Raw genomic sequence first — 21540 nt, forward strand, 5'->3', positions numbered from 1 at the left:
AGCATGAGATGTGATTGAAAAACACAGGGAGTGTTTACATTTTTAAATGTTTATTACAGTTAAAGATACACTGCCTGGGACCCCCTTGCTTTGAACACACTCATCCCATCATTTTGGCACTTTCTGAAGCAGCTGTGGAGGTCCTCTTTGCAGAATGTCTTCAGCTGCGTTGTCATGGCTGCCCCAGTGTTCTGAAGTGACTCAAAACCTTACCTTTCATGGTCATTTTGGCATGAGGGAAGAACCAGAAGTTGCACAGTGCCCGATCTGGTGAATAAGGTGGACGAGGCAGGCAGGCACCGTGGAGTTTTACGAGCCTGCCTTTCCTTTGGATGGCACTTGACAGCATTCACTGTGCTTTTTAAAATCACACCTCATAAAGACACAAAGAAACTTCCAGAACTGCTTCTGAAAGTGGCAAGAACAATGGGATAAGTGTGTTCAAAGTGAGCGGAAGTATTATGAGGGGGTTATGGCAACGTGTCTTTTACTATGATAAATACTTAGAATTTAAACATTCACAGTATATATTGATCACCCCTATAATTAGACCTTGATTTGGACCCCCATCCTGCCCCTGAGCTTTGTGTACATGTACATTTATTCAGGTTGAGTTTGATTTTTTTTTTTTGGTACCGGGGATCGAACTCAGGACCTTGCACTTGCAAGGCAGGTGGAGGAACCACTGAGCTAAATCCCTGGCCCTTGATTTTTGATTTTTGTTTTAAATCTAGAAAATGAGGTTGAAAACCAATGGTTATATGAGAAGTAATTGACAAAGTGCATGTAAGATGGTTACCACAGTAGCTGATCGCAGTACACTTAGCAAACATTAGCATTATTGTCTTTTGAAAACACTTTATTACAATAACATGACAAAATGTATCCTTTTAAAAATCTGTAGCCTGGCATGGTGGTGTATGCCTGTAATCCCAGCACTTGGGAAACTGAGGCTGGAGGACTGCCGTAAGTTCAAGGCCAGCCTGGGCTACATGGTGAGACCCTGCAACCAAAAGAAAAATGAAAAAAAAAGTCTACAGTTCAGTGTCCTCAAAAATAACACAGTGTTGTATATCCCTCACCATGAACTAATCCTTTCTCTTTTTTCTTGGTGATGGTTCTGGGACTCAAACCCGAGGTCTTTCACACATGGGCAAGTGCTCTCCTGCATCCCCGTCCCTCTCATCTGATTCCAGAATGTTTCCATCACCCTAAATAGAGCCCCAGTCACAGTCACCCTCGCCCCCCCCCCTCAGTCCACGGTGACCGCTAATCAAAGTTCTGCTCCTGAGACAGGGTCTCGCTTTGTATATAGTTCAGCCTGTCCTTGAACGCACTGTGTAGCCCCTACTGGCCAAGAACTCTGGGCTTCTCCTGTCTCAACCTCTCCAGTGCTGGGATTATGGGCGTGTGTCACCACACCCAGCTCAAAGTTGTTTCTGTGGGTTTTCTCTTCTAGGTATTTTATATAAAAAGAAGCATACAATAAGTGGTTAATTGCTACTGGTTTTTTTTTACCATATGTCTTCTTTATTTTTATTAGCATATGTTTGTGATACATAAGTCCAGTTGTCTGGGGGAATTGGTACATAGCATATTGCATTTTAATCATCTTTATTTCCCTTCCCCTCCCAGTGCTCCCTGTCCCCCTTGTGCATATGTCTGGCCGGGCCATATTCCATTAAGTAGATGCCCCACATTGTGTTCATCTGTTTGGGGCTCAGTTAACTGGATATTGAAGAAGATGCTCCTGCTTCGGCCTCAGTGCTACAGAAATAAGCACCTAATTGGGACCAGGAGGGTAGGGAATCACTGAATAGAAAAAAAAAAAAAAATCTTGGGCTGGGGATATTTAGGTCAGTGGTGCCACCGCCTGCCTCACAAGTGCAAGGTCCCGAGTTTGATCCCTGGTACCAAAAAAAAAAAAAAAAAAATCTTGGTATTGTAATGTTTGGCATTCTGAATTCAAAGAATGTTGGTTAATTTATTAATTGGTTGCCTCCCTCCTCCTTTTCCTCCTTCGTTTCCCCTCCTCCTCCTCTCCTCCCTTCCCCTCCCCTCCTTTCTCTCTTCTCTTCTTCCTTTCTGCTAGGTATCAAATCCAGAGCCTCATGCATGCTAGGCAGGTGCTCTACCACTGAGCTATAACCCCAACCCTAACTGGTCGTTTTAAAGATTAGAAAGTCACCAGAGCATTATATGTAACAGGAGACTTTCGTTTCCAGGAGAGGTTAGAGATTTAAAAGGAAAAACAGTCTGCCAGGGCAGAAGGAAACTGCCATGTGACATGTTTTTCTTGGATTGGTCCTGAGATAGTGTAAAGCGCAATAGTGTTTCTGGCCGGTTGGTGACAGAGCAGCAGGTTGATCTTTTTTTTAAATTACAGGTAGTTTTGATTAATACTAATATTATGTCCTAAGTCTTCATGCATTTCATTGTATATTAGTTGCAGTTTTTTTTTTTTTTTTTTTGGTACCGGGGATTGAACTCGGGACCCTGCACTTGTGAGGCAGGCACCAGAACTACTGAGCTAAATCCTCGGCCCAGTTGCAGTATTTTTTTTTGTTTTTGGTACCAGGGATCGAACTCGGGTCATTTTTTGCGCAGCAGGTGACGAAACCACTGAGCTAAATCCCCAGCCCAGTTGCAGTATTTTTGATACACAATTGGCAACCTTTTTTTGAGATAGGGTCTTATAAGTAGTTCAGGCTGCCCCTCGAATTCGCGGTGATCCCCCTGCCTCAGCCCCCTAAGAGCTGGAATTACAGGTGTGCACCACCATGCCTAGCGTTTGTGTGTGGTACAAAAGGGAAATTTAAAAGGCTTCACAAAACTTAAGGTCTTTCTGACCAGAACCATTAGAATGTACTTAGGAAGGATTTTTTTTCTTCCTTTTTTTTTTTTTTTTTTTTTTTGGTACCGGGGATCGAACTTGGGTCTTTGCGCTTGCACAGCAGGCGGCGAAACCACAGCTAAATCCCCAGCCCCAAGATTGACTGATTGATTGATTGATTTTGGCACCGGGGACTGAACTCACGACTTTGCGCTTGCGAGGCAGGCGCGGTGCTAGTGAGCTAAATCCCGGCCTCCCAGAAGGGTATTTTTTGTTTTTGACCCTCCCGTATTCTGCTAAAACTGGCAATAATAAGAATTAAGATTTCCTCAAGATTTCCATAATAAAGTAAGCACCTGTACCTATCGCACCACGCAGCCTTAAAGCTGGTGCTTTTGGAAACCAGACCGCGGCTGGCTCGGTGTCCTCCGGCCGCAGCTCAAGCCTGGGAGCCCTGCTCTTCGCCTCGCGGGGGTGCGGGCACCTGCGGGATCCGCCACCCGCTCCCAGAGGCGGGGAAGGGGCCGGGACTCAGCCCAGCGGGCCTCACCCGAGCCTGGAGCCAAGGTCACCAGGGGAGGGGGCGGGGCCCTCGGGGAGTGGGTGGGCCCGAGGTGTTGTGGTCCCCATGGAGACACCAGGGCACGCGCTGCCGCAGCTGCAGGCTGGCCTCTCGCCTCTCCCTACAGGGACTGGAGAGGACACCGTCGCCGAGCCGGGCCCTTGGCCGCTCCCGGAGGTGCAGCTCTGGGCTTTTGGGCGCCGCCGGCCTCGCAGGCCCTTGGCAAGGGCAGTGTGAGTCTCACCTCCTGCGCAGCACCCAGGTGGGTAGAACGGAAGTGACGTCTTTGGCTCATTGGAAAACACTTTTTTTCCCCAAAACCTTCTCTCCTCTCGCCTACTGGAGAGAAAGGGTGAAACACCAAGTATCTGCAGTGAGTGCAGTTTGTGGTTAGAATCACAGCTCTGAAAGTTTATATGCTCAGATTGCCAAATAGGACCAATAGTGAAATGGGTATTGCTAAGAATCTTTAAAAAAGTACCTGTGTGCTTATTAATAAATGTCGCTGTGGGTGTCAGAACAGAATCTCCCATGCCGTTGGTATTAAAGTTCACTGCGATCCCTGCAGTTGTGTTCAAGCCCATCTGTGGCAGGAACCTGACCTCCTGTGCTCCTCAGGAACCTCAGAGATCATTTTCTAAAAACAGTACTTTCAGAGGGAGAAAGCAGGGTGGGGGCTTGACGTTTTTAGAGCAACCATAGCAGGTTACTTTTCCTGAATGAATTTGAACAGTGCAGCTGCTTCCTGTTTGTTTGGGGCTTTAACGTTGTAGCATTAAAGCTATGAATCCGTGAGCACATCTAGCATGTGAAAATACCAGCCCAATTTCCCATTTTGCACCGATTTCCTCAGAACATGCCATGACCTACACCCCCCATTTCCTTGTTACCTCATAAAATACACGCTGGCTTGTGTTCAGAATAGGTTATGTTTTCACAGCCCTGAATGGAGGACATGTAACTGGAGTTGTCCATATCTGTTTTGTCACTGATCACACTTTTCTTGTACACTAGTTCTTTTCTGCAATTTTTAGAACCAGATAACCTGTCGGGAGGCATATTTCTAAGGAATTAAATTTTAGGTAGTAAATGAACCATTGAGTAATTTGCACACAATACACGAATTGCAGAAATACTCAAGGGTACGTGCCAAGGAACAATCGCTTTGTTTTTAATTTTCTAAGTTACTTTGTTACAGTAGGGGAGCAGCAGCAGCCTGATTTGCATTTCCCCAGCAGTGTGACAGATCACCTGTGGAAACATAGTTTGCTGACAACATGGCTTTTCTGATTTATCCCAGCAGTGATGTATGCACTGTCTATTACCTCGCCAGCTAATCCTTTAGTCTGGGTCTGGTTATTGTGAATTTAAAAAAAAAAACAAAAAGCTTTTCTTCTCTCAACTGTCACATACTCAACACAATGCTTTATCTCTGGTCACCAAAATGTCTTGGGTTCTCCCCACCAACAACCAATTCTCCAGCGTCCCCCACCTGGGGTCTTGTTATTTGATTCAATGCTGAAACCTGGAGTTGGTGTCAGGTCCCGCAGCATGAAGGCCTAGTTCTGTAAGATGCCCCCACTCCATCAGGTACTTCGTTACCCAGTCTTCTGTCATAACAAACATGCATGATGTCAACTCATAAGGAGAAGAGCGCTCCCTTGGCCCATAGTTTGGAGGTTCCAGTCCATAACTGGCCAGCCCTGCGCTTTGGGTCTGTAGCAAGGTGGCCCCTCATGGCTGCAGTGTGCAGTGGGGCAAAGCTGGTCACCCAGGAAGCAAAAACTGAATAAGGCAGAGGAGCAGGGTGGGGTTTCACAGTCCTCTTTGAGGGCGTGGAACCTAAAAGGCTCCCACCAGCCCACAGGCACCTCATGAGGTTCTGCCACAATAGCCCCAACCTGGGGACCAGGCCTTGAACACTCGGACTTTCATCTAAGATCCAGACTGGCAGATGCCAACCACAGGGGTGAGGTTGGGATCCATGCTTCTGACTGGCCTGCTATACCAGGTTTCCCTGACTGCCTTCTCAGATTTGATTTATTCACTGGAACAGCTTACAGAAGTCTGGAGAAACATACATTTACATGTTTATTATGAATGATACAACCAAGGATACAGGAGAATAGCTGCATGCAAGAGATGCAGAGTATAGGGGAAGGGGCATGGAGCTCTCTCCAGACACCTCCATGTATCTGAAGCCCTCAGAACCCCAACTTTTTGGGTTTCTATGAAGATTCATTCTAGAGACATGGCTGACTACATCTCTGACCACTGACGATCAATTCAACCTTCAGTCCCCCTTCTTTCCCTGGAGATCAGGATGTGAAGCTAAATGAGTTGGTTCCCCTGGCAACCAGGCCATATCCTAAAGCTATTTAGGAGCCCACCAAGAACCACCTCACTAGAACAAAAGATGCTCCCGTCACCCAGGAAATTCCAAGAGATTTAGGAGCTCTGTGTTGGGAGCAGGGGTCAAAAACCAAATATTAGAACAAGAGATTCTCCTAGCATCCTATCCACAAGTTTTAGGAGCTCTATTGTCAGAGGCCGACCATTCCTCCAATCTGGCTAGAATGGGGGCAGTGAGGGCTAAAGAAAGGAAGACAATAGAGACATAATTTCAAAACACATGGGCAGCTGGGAGGTCAGTGCTTCAGAGTGGGCAAAGACAAAGGCACTCTGAGCTGGCCACTGCTTATTGAGTGCACAATAATCAGAAGGAGTATCATGTGACTTTAGAGGGTGGTGATAATCACACGTTGATGAGGATCTTAGGTCATGAGGATCTTATACTGATGAGGGTCTTATGTTGATGAGGACAGTGAGATGGGCAAAGCATTCTTACAATAGTAGGTATGATGAGATACTAGGCTAACAAGGAATCTGTCCTTTCCCCAGGTGAAACCTTGCTCTTTTTTTTATTACTGCTCAGTTCTCAAAGAACCAGGATGTCTTCAGCTGATGTAATCTTACACTTGAGAGTTATTATGACCAGAGGCAAAATGGAATTATGTTTCTGCATGCCATAGCCAGCTCTCTGGCAAGAAGACATTGGGCCTTAGACAGTCCTCATCATAATTTAATTATGAAATGATTTTTCCCCAAAACTATAAAGAATGGTTTTCAACACTCTATATCAGGAACCCTGGATAGTACTAATATATATATTAGTTTCTATATTTTATATATAATTATTTATATAATTTATATATTATGTTTGCTTTGAGCACACACACACATGTATATATAGATGTTCTCTTTGAGCACACTTATCCCATCATTCTTGCCACTTTTCTGAAGCAGTTCTTGAAGTCCTCTTTGATGAGTATCTTTAATTGCACTGTCGTGGCTGTAAGGGTTCAGATAATAAATATACTGTATTTGGCTTTGTGAGCCATATGGTCTTTTTTCCCATTCTTTAGTTTTGTTATAGTAGTATAAAAGCAGTCATAGATAATGCATGTAAACTTTATCACTGTGTGTTCCAGTGATACTTTATTTATAAATCAAGTGGCAGGCCAGATATGGCCTGTTAACTGTGTTTGCTGACCTCTGTTCTGACTAATCAAAAAGTGGTGGTAATTCACTTCTGAGATTATGTTACTCTGGCTTCCATCTTGCCTGCTTCTCTTGCTCTTTTGCTTATTCACTTGAGAGGAAGTGAGCTGCCATTTTATGAGGTAAACTATGGAGAATCCAACATGGAAGCTCTGGCCAACAGCCAGCAAGAAACTGAGGCCCATGTTCCAGCAGTCTGGGAGAAACTGGATCCTGCCAATAATCTCTTAAATGAGCCTGGAAGAGAGTCCACTTTGAGGTGAGTACAGCCCCAGCTGGCTCATGAACTGTGAAGGACTCTGAGCTAGAGGGCCCAGCTAACCTGGCCTACCCTCCCAACTCATAGGAACTGTGAGGTTATCAATGTTTGTCATTTTAAACCACTGATTTCTTTTTGTTTTTGCTCCAATCAGGGTATTTTCTTTTCTTTCTTTTTTTTTTTTTTTGGTACTGGGGATCGAACTCGGGTCCTTGCACTTGCTCAGCAGGCGGCGAAACCACTAAGCTAAATCCCCAGCCCCTTATTTTCTTAAAGTAGACAATCTTACTTTTGTACGGTCACCAACTCCTCTCTTTTCCTCTGTACATCTCTTCAAGTCCTTGGCTGTGATTCTCACTGACCTTGGACTTCTGGGTACTGAACAAAGGGTGAGAGAGGAGATTTGGCAAGGGCTCCCATGGTGCCTCCCATCTCAGCAGCAGGAGTTCATATTCACACACAGTCCCAGGCCAAGGTCCTTTCATGGCCAGTGTCCTTGGGCCCCCGGGGTGAGAAGGCCCAGAGTGCAGGGTCCCGGCAGGGTCTTCCTCAGGCCACAGTGAGGGCTGTGCCTTCCCAAGAGTCATAGCAGCTCCAAGCCGATCTCAGGCTCGAGGTTGCAGGTACCTGGGGTGGGGGTGGAGGGCACCATCTCTCACCTACTCGTCCATTACTTGCTGAAGCCACAGATAATTTACACTATAAATGCTAAGCCATTTAACTATTGTTCATTTGCTTCTAGGTGAAGAATCTTCTTTAAATATATCACATTTATTTTTCTTAAAAACAAAGCAGAAGCCAGGCTTGGTGGCTCATGCCTGTAATCCCAGCTCCTGGGAGGCTGAAGCAGGAGGATGGCTGTGAGTTTGAGGCCAGCCTGGGCTACCTAGTGAGTTCAAGGCCAGCCTGCACTGCATAGCAAGACCCTGTCACAAACAAACAAACAACAAACAAAGCAAAGGTTGCACTAATAACAATAGGACATAGCAGAGGCTTACGTACAACATGTGTTCTGTGAGGCTGGTGCAGAACGGCCGTTTGCCCCAGAACTCTTTGAAGCAGAGGGCAGAATCGCCCAGATAACAACTTGTACACTCAGCAAGCCAGACACAAAAAGGACCACTTGAAAAAAAATGTTTTGAAAACTCTGCATGTAAAGAGAATACTCACTGCATTTTCTGCCCCAGGTTAGGCCTTTCTAGCAGGAGTCTCACTCCTGGCAAGCGGGCTGGGCCGGGCTCCTCAGCAGAGTCCTTGGAACTGTTCCATCCAATGACGTTGGTCACTGCATTAAGGACAAACTAGGTGTCATGGGTGTGGGTGGCACAGGAGAGGAGGGAGTAGCTCTCCTTGGTCCTCTAGCGGCTCAGGGCCTTGAACTGCCGCTGGGGCTCCTCGTCGGTGCTGTGGGCCTGGTCCTCAGGAGGCAGATGCAGAGAGGGACGCTTGGATCCCTGGGCCAGCAGGTGCTCCTGTTCAGGAAAAGGATGAAGGAGGAGTTAGTGAACCAGATGTTGTTGCAGATAGAAGCAGAAAGGTGCAGGCAGGCATCGAGACATGCAGTCATCCTTGTAGAGCTTGAGGCAGGCACTGGGGCGCCAGGGTGGGCTGCACCCGGGTCTCTGCGTGGTAGGCACAGTAGGAGTGGTGGAAGCTGATGTTAGGGGTGGCCTGGGCCCAGATGCTGTGGTCAGCAAGTCGATGGCATTGTGGATGAAGAGGGGCTTCTACTCCTTGCAAGCCTCCGGGTCAAAGGCCCTGCTGTCTTGATCTTCATCTGCTTGACAACATTGGGAGCAGCGGGATCTCAGGGGCTGCCGCTGGCCCTCTGAGCCCAGGTGGGCAGGTAGCAATCGATTCTCTGGCCACCTCTTTCTCTTTGGAGCTCAGCAGACACCCATGGCCTGACAGCAGCAGGCCCAAACCGCTGACTTTGGGAACAACCTGTTACACAGTGTTAGATATGTGTATATAAATGAACACACCCCTGACTCACAGTGACTTCGGCTCACAGCTCATTAGCCGAGTCAGCAACTGTTCTTTCCATCATACTCAGCTCATTACATAAGTCAGCAATCCCTTAACACAGATAATAACAATTTTGAGAACTTGCTAAATAAACATCCCTTCTGTTGGCTCTTGGGGGGATTTCACTTAACAATAGCTGGGTATCTTATGAAACTAAGGATTTGTTTTGATTCAGTGTTGCTTCAGAGGGAGGCACGTCATTCCCTGCATGGCCATGAGGGTTTTATCTGGACAGCACATTATTGTATTGTGGTTTGGCAGGACACATGGCTGTCTTCTTTGACACACGGGAACACTGAGGCACGGACACCGAGTCACGAGTAAAGCTCCAGTTCTGGGAAGTCGGAGGAAAGATTCAAACTGGTGGTCATTCTGTCATGCTGCCCTCGAATAACACTTCCAAAATCGATCCTAAATATGCCACATCTTTGCTGTTTGTTCACCCTGAACATGTGTTTCTGTCTCTCTCACTGAAGTGCAGCAGAGGCCCTGCACATGTCTGATTCTGGAATTCTGACCCAATAGCTTCTTCAGCTATTCCAAGCACTGTCCTCTCTTCCTGGAATTTACAGCAACAGAAGGTCACTAGGAACATCTAAATTCTCGTTAGCTAGAATATCACAAGCGGGGGCCTAACTCGAGTTTTAGTATCTTCAGTAAAGGACATATTCTCCTGAGACAGCTAGAGCTGCTAAAGTGATTCTCTCTCCCCTCTTAGACTGAGTCAAAATCTTCCCTTCTGACATCATCCTTTGTGCTTAATTTTGTCTTCTGGGCATTCACCAACCATGTGTAATTGATTTTACAGACAGATACATAATGTGAGAACGAGCCACTTTCTGTATTTCTCTCTCTCTTCCTCCTCTTGCTCCTCCAGCTCTTCCTCACCTCCTTTCTCCTCTTCCTCCTCCCCTTCCCTCTTCATCTTCTTCTTCCGGAACCCAAGGACACTGTACAACTTAGCTCCAGTCTCCAGCCTTTTTATTTTTGTTTTTAATTAACTTTATTGGTACACTTTAGATATATATAATGATCACATTCACTATTAGGAACTTGAACCTGTAGGGTCTCACCAGGTTGCCTAGGATGGCCTCAAACTTGAGATCATCCTGTCTCAGCCTCCCAAGCAGCTGGGATTATAGTCATGCCCCATAGTGCTGGCTCCATTTAACTGTTGATGGATGCTAGGATTGTTTCCATTTTGTTTTGTTTGGTTTGGTTTGGTACCAGGAATCAAACTCAGGTCCTTGTCCTCACGGGGCAGGTATCAGAACCACTGAGCTAAATCTCCAGCCCAGATTGTTTCCATTTTGAAACTATGCAGTATAGCTGTGAATATTCTTGCTGATACATTTGACTCCACATGTGTACTGTTTTTCTCTTGGGCCAAGTATATGCATGTGCTCAACTTTAGGAAATAATACTGAACAGCTTTCCAAAGTACTTCTGCCAAGTGTCACTTTGACCAGGTGTATCTGAGTTCTGATGCTCATCAACACATGGCTTTGTCAGACTGTGCTGGATACCAACAAACTATCCCCAAAATTTAGCAGCAGAAAACAGGAATCCTTTATTTTCCACAAGTCTGTAGTTGGCTGGCTTCAGCTGGACAGTGCTTCTGCTTCCTGTGTTGTAGGCTGGGGTGGCTACAACATATGCATTCACCTGGGAGCTTGGTGGAAACGCCGACATTTGGATGACTTCATTCATGCATCTGGTGCTTCAGGATGGCTGGAACAGCTGGGCGAAGTTCAGCCTGTGTCTCTCTGCATGCTGTCTCAGGATGCAGCATTCTAGCCCGAGCATAGTCACATGGCAGCTGGATTCCGAGAGTGCAAAACCGGAAGCTGTAAGTCTTCAAGCTATAGCCAGAAGTCACCTGTCTTCTCTTCCATGACATCCTATTGGTTAAAACAGGGCAGGTTCCGGTGGATGGAGAGGAACGCTCCACCTCCTGATGGGAAATGGTGTGCGTGGCTGGGGATGGCAGCAGCCAATCACTCTTGGTCATCCGTACAGGTCGTAGACCTCATTCCTCCCGCTACCCACAGTTCACGTGTCTTTAGAGTATGGATGCATTTGCCGCCCCCAAGACACTCGCAGTCTCATGCAGTTGTGGAATCTGGCTGAAGTCTCTTGTCATCTATATCAGGTCCACCAAAGGAGGCTACTGGATGACAGCTCTTCTCGCTGTGACATCTGTCACCCCAGACACCCAGTGCAGAGACTGTTTCAAACTTTCTTTTCTGTTTATTTTAAGCTGATCACGCATGCACCAGAACAACCCTCTTGACAATTCTGTGGGCTCTGTGAGTATTTAATTGCAATGCATTCCATTAGACAAAAGCTAAATCCACACATCTCTGTGACAGAGACTCTTCTCAGTCTTGGGCTGTGCATCAGGGTGTGGTAGAACAAAGATGCTAAGATTCTTAGGAACTTTTATTTTCTAAACAAAAGCATCTCTGAAGCATCCTCTTAAAACTTTCAAAGACCTTACCAAGGAGTCTCACAGTCACACCTCTCACTTGATCTATGAGGCTCTGAGAGCATTTAGTACACGGAGACACTCACCTTCTCTGGAGACTGTACTAGGTATTCTTTATTCCCACTAAATTTTGCTTCCAAACTAAACAGATCTTTCAGGCTGGTTCATGCCTCTTTTATTGGACTTTATCATAGTGGAGAAAAGGAAGCCAATCACTATTTTCTATACCCTGCCTGGAATCTCTCTAGTTGCGTCTATATATTAATTTACTAGAAACCCCGGAAGCGTTACCAGAAACCTCTGCAGTAGGCTCCAGTCTCCCGCTCAGTGTATGATAAAAGCCTGAGGGAAAAAAACCTGAAAGAACTAAGAGAGACAGAAAGCAGGAGCCAGGATGACCAATGCTGGTGCAACCGACAAAAGTGCTGGCCAGTCCCAGCCACTGATTTTAATTAGTAATCAGTTGGCCTAAAGGTGAGCTATGTGTGAGGCGGAACCAAGTGTGAGGATGCACAGTCATGCAGTTTCCATGGAAACTAATGGAGACAAAGCTTGTAAAGGAAAAAGACAAAGCATTCTTGAATTAGCAGAATAGACAAAATATATGGTTGTAATTAGAACATTGTCCTTCTAGTTAAGAAAGTTTTAATTGTGGGAATGGAATTTGGGTGCAAGTTACTCTGACCTTGGCACGCTTGGGCCAGACTTGCTTCTATAAACAACTTGAGGTTTTAACTCTTTACAGCCTGCACTACCTATAGCCTGCTTTGGGCATAGTCAATATTGCAGTCTCTCTCATTCATCCGTACATTTTCTTTTTTTTGGTACTGGGACTCGAACTCAGGACTTTGTGCTTACCAGGTGGGTGCAGTGCCACTGAGCTAAATCCCCGGCCCTCATTGGTACATTTTCTATCATCTGTGTTCAGACAGCTTTCTGCTGCTGCATAAAGCAGGTCGCCTTTCTTCTTATCCCGTCACAGCAACTTAACTGCTCTTCCAGATGCCACTACATTATCACCACACTTTCACTTTCCACTTGATTCTCAGTCCCAGCGACAGTGCCATCAGTTTAAAGTATGGCGATAACCTATTTCCAGTTTTTGTTTGTTTTTGTTGTTGCTGAATAACAAACTACTCCAAATGTCTTGACCTGAAACAATGATCATTTGTTATCATTTATTATGATTTGGGAGTTGGCTGAGCTGACGGGCGAGATGTCCAGCTCCAGTGCTGCTGACTGCCCTGATGGCCACCTCTGTCACTCTGGTGTCCATATGTCTATGGGTCTGTTTCTGGCCTCACTGATCTGTTTTATTGGTTTATTTGTCTCATTGATTTGTCTGTTCTTGTGTCAATATCTCACTCTTATTTACACGATCTTCATAATAAAAAGTCCTAATATCAAGTAGAGTAGGTCCTACTACTTCGTTCTTTTTGAAATGGTCTTTGATATTCCTTTTTTTGGTACCAGGGATTGAACTCAGGACCTTGTGCTTGTGAGGCAGGTGAGGTGCCACTGAGCTAAATCCCTGGCCCTGAAATTCTTGATATTTGTATTTCTATACACATTTTATAACTAGCTTGTTGAACACACACACACACACACACACACACACAGAGGACCTTTTAGGTTTTGACTCTGACAAATTTGGGAGAACTAACATCTACACAGGTATATACACTTATTTAGATGTTTTAAAATTTCTCTTGATACATTTTTTACTATTCAATATTTGTCCCTCTTTTATTTCTATTGGGTTTTTAAATGCTATTACAAATGATAGATTGTTCTATTTTTTCCTTTTGAGACAGGGTCTCACTAGGTAGGTAGTTTGGGCTGGACTTAAACTCACTATGTAGCTCAGGCTGGCCTTGAATTCATGGTGGTCCTCCTGCCTCAGCCTCTCAAGTGCAATAGACTATTCTTTAATACATGTTTATTGTAGTACATAGAAATACAATTGATTTTTGCATGTTGACTTAGGGCGCAGCAACCTTGCTAAACTTATTTATTAAATATGGCAATTTGAGGATTCCTTAATATTTTCCAAATATAATTATGTCATTAATAACAATTTTATTTGTTCCTTTTCAGTTACTACACATTTTATTTTATTGTCTTTTCACATTGGAAAGAAACTCCAGAACAATGTTGAATAAGGGTTGTGGTAGCAAATGCAGAAAAGTTTTAATATTTTTGTTTGTTTTTGTACTGAGGATCAAAACCAGGACCTTGCATATACCAGGCAAGTGCTTTATCACTGAGCTACACCCCCTGGCCAAGTTTCAACATTTTACCATTCAGTTCAGTGGTTGCTACAGGTTTCTTGTATATGCCTTTGTTTGGATTAGGAAGTCCCTTTCCAGTCCTAGAACTTGTCATGAATGACTGCTGAAGCTTAGCAAACATACTTTTCGTATCTACTGAAATTATTTTTTTAATTTATTTATATTTATATTTATATTTATATTTATTTATTTTTGGTACAGGGGATTGAACTTGGGTCCTTGCGCTTGCGCAGCAGGCGGCAAAACCACTGAGCTAAATCCCCGGCCCTCTACTGAAATTATTATATAAAATCTCTCTCTCTTCTCGGGTTATTTTGTTTGTTTGTTGTCTCTCTCTCTCTCTCTCTCTCTCTCTCTCTCTCTCTCTCTCTCTCTCTAGTTCCTGCTGGCCTTAAATTCACTACGTAGCCCAGGCTAGGCCCAAACTTGTGATCCTCCTCCCTCCACCATCTGAGTGCTGGGGTTTTAAGAATGCACCACCATGCTTGGCTCTCCATTGTTAATGATAGAAGTATATTGCTTTTGTAATTTCAAGTTACACATGACATAATGTAATACATATCACATAATGCTTTTAACATAATGTCAAGTTTACATTTCAAGAATTAATCCAACTTGGTGATGACCTATTGTCTTTTTTATATATTGCTGGGTTTGCTGTTCTAATATTTTGGCAGGACTTTTGCATCTCTATCTGTGGTAATCAACTTTACATAATCCTTTCATGTAAGGTCCTTGTTGGGGTTTGGCATCAAAGTTACGATTGGGAATCACTCCCATTTTCCTTATTCTCTGGAAGATTTTGAGTGAGATTAGTGTTATTTCTTTCCAAATGTTTAATAGATTCAGAAATTGGCTCCAGGAATAAGATGCTACCATAACAACAACACATCCCAAATTTCGTGGCATTAACATCAGTCCGACAGCATAAAATTGTTATTGGGTGCCCTGAAAAGATGGCAGCTCATGTTATGCAGTGGAAAAAAACTGTAAAACTGTAGTCTGGGTTTGACTAAAGGGCATAATATATACCTCACAAACATGTACTTTATACCAAGAGGTAGACAACGAGTATTATTATTATTATTATTTTTTGGTACTGGGCCTCGAACTCGGGTCCTTGTGCTTGCGCAGCAGGCAGTGAAACCACTGAGCTAAATCCCCAGCCCGACAATGAGTATTATTAGACTGAGTTCATTAGCGCTCACTGCACTTGCAAGGGTACTGCAAGAAACAGAGGACCTCAGATAATCTCAGATATTTGTCTGATTTGCAAGCAGGAAGGGAAAGGAAAGCAAGAAAGAGAGAGAGAGAGAGAACCAAAACGCAGAGACTTGCAAGGTTAGAGGGTACAACTGATTCACATTTTCAACTAGTAAAGAAACAAATGGAGAAGGCTTTTGAGCAACAAATGCTGTGCCTGGTGGTAAGGACCAAGTCAAGAGTATGGTTGAAACACCATCATCAGCATCTGTTTCTGAATGGAACAAAATAGCACGCAGTTGGAAATAATATCTCAGGGAAGGGAAATTTAGGATTTGGCTCTTCCTACGTAAGCCTGATAGGCTCAAAATACCGGCAGTTAACTTTAGAGCGAGAGAGGAAATGTCTCTATACAGTTGTAGCAAACAGCACTGCTTAGAATCAAATAAATAACTTGGGATGTGTTAATGATAAAATGGCACTGCTGCAGTAATCACTAGCATGGTGATTTTTTGAGAATGAAAATGATAATTAGGTTTTTCACCCTCTGTAGTAGGACTTCACAATTGATAATCTACCTCTTTAAAAGTAGGGTTACTTATTGTAGTTATCCTTTCCCCATTCTGTCCTTACACACGCTGTGTATAGGGGGAAAGGCCAGGTGACTGTCTTTGTAGTGCACAGGTCTCTGGATCAGGAGGAGCTGTGTGTGGACCTGTAGACAGTGATGAACCAGTCACATCTGAGCTCTGTGCTCAGGATATTTATGAGATGAAACTTTTGGGTCCTCTCCCTTTAGAAGCAGGAAAGTGTGTTCTGCATATGGGAAAGGAAGGGGACTGACGGGAAGGGTGAATTGAAGGCATTCAGGAAAGGCCACATGAGACACAACATTTGACACGCTGACTCTGGGAACAGGGAATGTTCAGAGGCTTTCTCTGCCCTCCCTTCCTGTCGGAAGACAATCCCCACCCAGCAGGAGCTCAGCTGTCATGAGTTGTTCCCAGGAACTTTACCAACCAGGAAGTTTACACCACGGTTTACACTATGTCCAGACAAGTCACCTAGTCTTCTGACCACCAATCCAAGACAGCTTTTATTACCTGAGAGATTATTTTAATCTTTACTCTCCTTTCCTCATGCTCTTATAACTTGTGCAGCCAGCACCTCCCAGAAACCCCAGGCTCTCTTCCTTTCTGTAGTTCAGGATGCTACATAAGCTTCACTCATTTGATCTCTCAAGTTTCATATTCTGAGGGACTCCTGTGCACACATATGTGATTAATACGCTTTTTCTCCTGTTCAGTTGCCTTAATTTGTGGCCCAAAGAACCCAGGAATGTATTTAACTAATAGAATGGAGCAAAATTGAGGGGCTGTCGCTTCTGAGGTGAGGTTGCAAAGAGACTGTGGCTCCCCTCTAGGCGCCCCTCTTACTTCCACTTGCTCACTCTGGTGCAAGCCAGCTGCTGTGTGAGCTGCAAGGGAGTGCAGGTGGCAAGGGAGGCCTCCAGCCCAGCAGCTCATGCCAAGCTGAGTCCCACTGACAGCCACACAAATGACCTTCAAAGCCTTCTGATGAGACTGCAGTCCTTCCCAGCACCTTGACTGTAGCCTTTCAACAGACCTTGGTGCAGAAACACCTGTTGTGGACTGCACTGTATCCCCACCACTGCCAAATTCCCATGTTCGAGTCCTAATTCTCAGTGTGGTTTCTTGCGGAGATGGATCCTATAAAGAGGTCAGAAAGGCTAAGTGAGGTCATAGTGGTAGGGTCAATATGACGGGGCTGACATCCTTACACTAACAAGAAGAAGAGATGCCAAAAACAGAAAAAAGGCCACGTGAGGACTCAGCAAGAAGGTGGCCATCACAGGCCAGGAAGGCAGCCCCACCACGGCAGCATGGATGACAACTTCGACCTTGAACTTTCAGCCTCCAGAACTGTGAGAAAATGAATTTCTGTTGTTAAAGTCACCCAGTCTGTGATATTTTGTTTTGGCAGTTCCAGAAAATAAACACAGCCCCCCCCGCCCCGCCCAGAGCTGTGCCTGGATTCTTGACCCTTAGAAACTTTGAGATAATAATGTTTACTGGATTTGAGCTATTAAATTTTGAAGTGATTAGTTATGCAGCAATAGATAACTAATACATTAGCCCAATTTTTTCCTGTATATTGTCTTCGACTTCTGTCTTCAAAAGATGGGCAGGCAGAATGTGCTGTCTGAACACTTCAAATTCTTATTTCCCAGGGGGGGAAAAAGTCAGTTTTCTTGACAGATGAAGAATCATGTCATGGGCTGGGGACACAGCTCAGTGGTAGAGCGTTTGTCTAGAATACGCATGGCCCTGGGTTTGATGCCCAGCACCACCACCAGCACAACAACAAAAAACCAAAGCCAGGGTTATGCCACTGTCTGAGTCACTGATAGCACCTCCTGAAAGGGTGATTAACTTTCCACTTTCCCAGCCAAGTAAAAAATAATTGTTGTTAATCCAGATTTGGATCAAGTTGGATAAATAATAACTGCAATGAATTGGAGTTCATAGACTTTTTGTGTACATTTGTATAGTTCATCATATATTGTAATTCTATATATAACATATCTATATTGCGTGCATAAATGAATTACTGTAATCCTGTAATTCCTATAGAGACATTAATATGTTAAATGTTTCTAAGTGATCTTAATTATATGTCTATTAAAATGAACTCATATCTCCTAGAAGTGGAAGAAAATAATTTGCTGAGATGTCAGGTGGGAATTCTTCACAAGAAACTCTGGAAATGGATAGCTTCCACACAAGGTTCAGCACCTGGACACCTTTTAGCAACAAGTCATTAAACAGACAGGTGAGTTACATACTCTGCAATAAAACAAGCTTGATTCATACAGTTAATTTTACTGTGATATGTTAAGTCTCATGTTGTCATATTGTTTTAAAAGAAAAATCCTCTAAAGAATCTAGTTTTTGAGTCAGTTTAAACAAAAATAAATCTAGCTTTGTCTGACCAAAAACAGTCTCTTCCCACCCTACCCCCTAGCTCCTACCTTCCTAGAGACTCCACTGCCTTATCTCTCGGTCTGTATCTTGGGGACACAACAGAGATGTCCGGGACACACAATTGCTATAATGGGGGAGAAAGGGAGGAACACGCGTCACAAAAGTTTCTCTGTGTTTCCTCAATCCCCTCTTCCCTCTGGTGTCCACTGTGTGGTTCCATGTGGCCTGGTGATGCCTGCTCCCCTTGAAAGGTAGTTCGGGAAGAAGCCACTGGTTGGTATGGGGCAGCCCTGCCAGGTCCTAATGTAAAGCAAGGTGGGTTCCCAGAGCTCAGGCAACTTTAGCTTCCTTCACAAGTGAAGAAGACCAGACCTATAGTAAAAGTCTAGTAGTAAAAGTCAGACCTAAAGTCTGACCTATAGGAAAGAGTGAGTTTGTATACATCTGTCTGCATAGAATGGACTGAAACTCAGGTTTAGGGGACACTGATCCCTGGTGTCTATCTTCCCTAGAGACATACCTAACATTGGCATTTTGCAATATTATTAACTCTCAGTTTTGTAGGTGTCATGAAGATCTGGGGCTCTGGGTTAGTAAAGTCAGACCTACTTCACATGGTCCTGTTCCACAATTAAATGCGCATAGCTGTATGTGTTTTCAGTACAAGACGTATGGAATCTGTTCCCCTGGGCAACCTTAGCCTAGGTAGAAACTAGAGCCAGGAACGATTACCTCTTTGTTTCCTCCAAGGCCTTCCTTGGGCCCCTCTGTAATTACATCCCTGCCAGCCTTTCCCACCAGCCCACCCAACAGGCCCCGTCTTGTCTGCAGCCCTGGATACAAACAGTTTAAGGTGAAAGGAGAGACCCCACAATGTATGTGAAAGTGCTTTGTGAACTGTAACGTACTATGCAAATATTAACTGTCAGGTTGTTGGTGTATGGTCTGAAGATTGCTTAGCAACTGAGAATGTGTGGAACTGTACTGCAAAACATCATCTCTCCATATTTCCAGCTCTTTCAGGAAAGAGTTGCCCTTGTGAGTCATTGGTTTGAACTCTGGACTAACAAGCAGCGCCAACAATTCTTATTCACAATTTTTCTACAATGCTCTAAATCACAATTAAGGTAAATGTAGCCTCTTGTAATTATCACTGATTCTTTTTTTTCCCACTGATTCTTAAAGAAAACAAAATGTAGTAAAATGTTTATATAGCCTTTAAAGGTCTCTCTTTCCTTCCTTTCTTTATTTCCTAGAAAAAAAATGAAGCAACTGATATTTAAGGTTTATAAGTAGACTCATCGAGTGCCTGACTTTTTTTTTAAGAACTATGCAATTTGATTCAGCAATATATTTCAAGCATTAGTATGATGTATAACAGGAAGCTTTTGTGTGGTATACAACAGGGGCTCAGGATGCAATGCCAAATTAGTGAAAAAGTGATGAGATTGGGTGAGATTTGCTCCAGAGTTTTCTAGCTGCCTCGCTTCTCCTTGAGGCTGCAATGGAGCCTGGGGTGGGGGTGGGGGGCGGTGACCGTCTTCATATCACTGTGAGCCTCTTATGTGTTTGCAGAAACTTCTCTGTGGCTTCAGCCAGTGAATTTTTAAAATTCTCTTGGTTTATTAAATTCCCCTTGGAAATCAGACAGATGATATATTCCAAATGGACATCTGGCATGGGAGTAGACACTGTGTAAATTATTATTAAATGGACGGATCTGAAAAATATCTGAGAAGTGACAACAGTAGCAACTCCTAGGGAGGGACATGGGCAGGACACAGCAGCTACCAATGGCTACCAGTGGGTCCCTGTCCTTATTCTTCCCCTTCCCTCATGGTGTGTCTGTAATTCACTTGAAAATACTTCGGCATAGATCGTGTGACATTTGTTGTTGGAACCATACCTGGGTACCTGGTGTTCTGATCAGGAATTAATACTCTAGGAATCCTTAGCTCACTCTAGAATGGAAAGGTCACAGTGCCTCAGTTATTATCAAATACTCTGCTAACCAGCAAAGCCAATATGAGACACCAGTTATTTGATACCGGGGATTGAACTCAGGTCCTTGAGCTTGCGAGGCAGGTGGCAGAACCACTGAGCTAAATCCCCAGCCCAGACACCAGTTATTATCAGAGCAACCAGTGGCTTGTTAATTAGCCATCTAAAAGTGACAGACTCTGGTGAAATTAGGGGTATTCAAGGTGCCTGGACTGACTGAAATATTCCAGAGACCCCTTCAGGATGTCTGGACTTGACTGAAGAATCCAGCTGGGGCTGTAGCAGTAAGGGTGGTTTCCTGGCCTTTACCCCAAATAAAGGACCCATGGGGCAGCCTGGGGGGTTTCTGGTAGCCTGAGGCCAACAATGAGAGTAATAACAGGATGTTGCTTCTGGTCCTTTCTCAATGAAATGAATCTCTCACTCAGAGGTCAGAGAGCAGGGACTCCATGGAAGATGTTTGGGCTTATTCACTAATGTTTGTTTAGTGAGCGCCTAGGACATCATTTGCTGTTAGTTGATTTCACTATAATGACCCTATGGAGAGGCTTAACCTTTGGATTTCCTAGGCAGCTATCAAAAAGGATCTGAGAATAGTGTGCGTGATCCAACTGGCTTTAGTTTGCAACCTCCATCCTATTCTTTCTGCCCTTCTTCTCTGATCAGCCATTTCTTCTCTCCTTCTCCTTCTCCTTCTCTTTTTGTATCTATGGGCACAAAACAGATGTTAACTGACTTTCCCTGGAGGAGTCACTGGGAGACAGATAGCTTCCTGGCTGCAAAGACATCTTACAGAGAGGCAGGCTCTTCAGTTAATGGCTAGAAGTCAGGAGGCAGGGACATTTTATGATAGTCATTTGCTATGTTTCTTTTACTCCAACCTTGCAGCTTTCAAGATAAGAAAACAAATGACTGAAGCCCAAATCCATAATCACTTCGCGCACCAGACTCCACCAGGTGTCACAAACCAAGCAATTTCAGTTGTAACCACCGGAGGTCATTAGAGATCTTGTGTATATTTTGAGGCAGTTTAACATTAGGCCTGACAGTTTGTCGCTGGAAATCACATCCTTTGTCCGGTACCTGAATTCTTCTTTCTATCGGACAAGAAGGTGGAACTAACCTGTTCAGTGAAATCGTTTTGTTTTGTTTGATAGCAGCTGTGTTTTCACGGACAGTGGCGTGTGATTCAGAGTTCCGTGCAGCTGCTATTGCAGTCCGGGCTGCTTCTCTGGGGAGAAGCTGCATGTGCACTTTGGGCCTCTAGATTTGGCATCCTAAACCTCTCTTTAAGTTTGTTGAATACAGG

General features: G+C 44.3%; 1 protein-coding gene and 1 long non-coding RNA gene across 18 annotated transcripts in view; one reads left to right on the forward strand and one right to left on the reverse strand.

Annotated features, from left to right (window-relative positions):
• Positions 1-614: 614 nt before the first annotated feature.
• Positions 615-3520, reverse strand: LOC147824217 (uncharacterized). Its single transcript, XR_015442625.1, has 2 exons — positions 3384-3520; positions 615-1003 (listed from the first exon to the last, which is right to left on the reverse strand). It is a non-coding gene; the product is annotated as an uncharacterized LOC147824217 (long non-coding RNA).
• Position 3521: 1 nt separating this feature from the next.
• Ect2l (epithelial cell transforming 2 like) overlaps positions 3522-21540 on the forward strand; it is a 96935-nt gene continuing 78916 nt past the window's right edge. For 5 of the 17 annotated variants that reach the window (XR_015442622.1, XM_087190241.1, XM_021259346.2 and 2 more), the window contains exons 1-4: positions 6660-7215; positions 10880-11092; positions 17952-18078; positions 19245-19357. Coding sequence is in view for 15 of the 17 variants with exons in the window: in XM_087190241.1 (XP_087046367.1) it covers positions 17977-18078; positions 19245-19357 (215 nt within the window). In the remaining 2 variants the exon portion in view is untranslated. Of the gene's footprint in view, positions 3658-6659; positions 7216-10879; positions 11093-11503; positions 11553-17951; positions 18079-19244; positions 19358-21540 lie in introns of those variants that run through there. The other 12 variants (XM_021259338.2, XM_021259340.2, XM_087190239.1 and 9 more) reach the window with 12 other exon arrangements.

This window comes from Heterocephalus glaber, unplaced genomic scaffold, assembly GCF_053883595.1.
Source record: "Heterocephalus glaber isolate CG9 unplaced genomic scaffold, H.glaber_assembly_v1.0 deba00001550, whole genome shotgun sequence".
NCBI lineage: Eukaryota > Metazoa > Chordata > Mammalia > Rodentia > Bathyergidae > Heterocephalus > Heterocephalus glaber.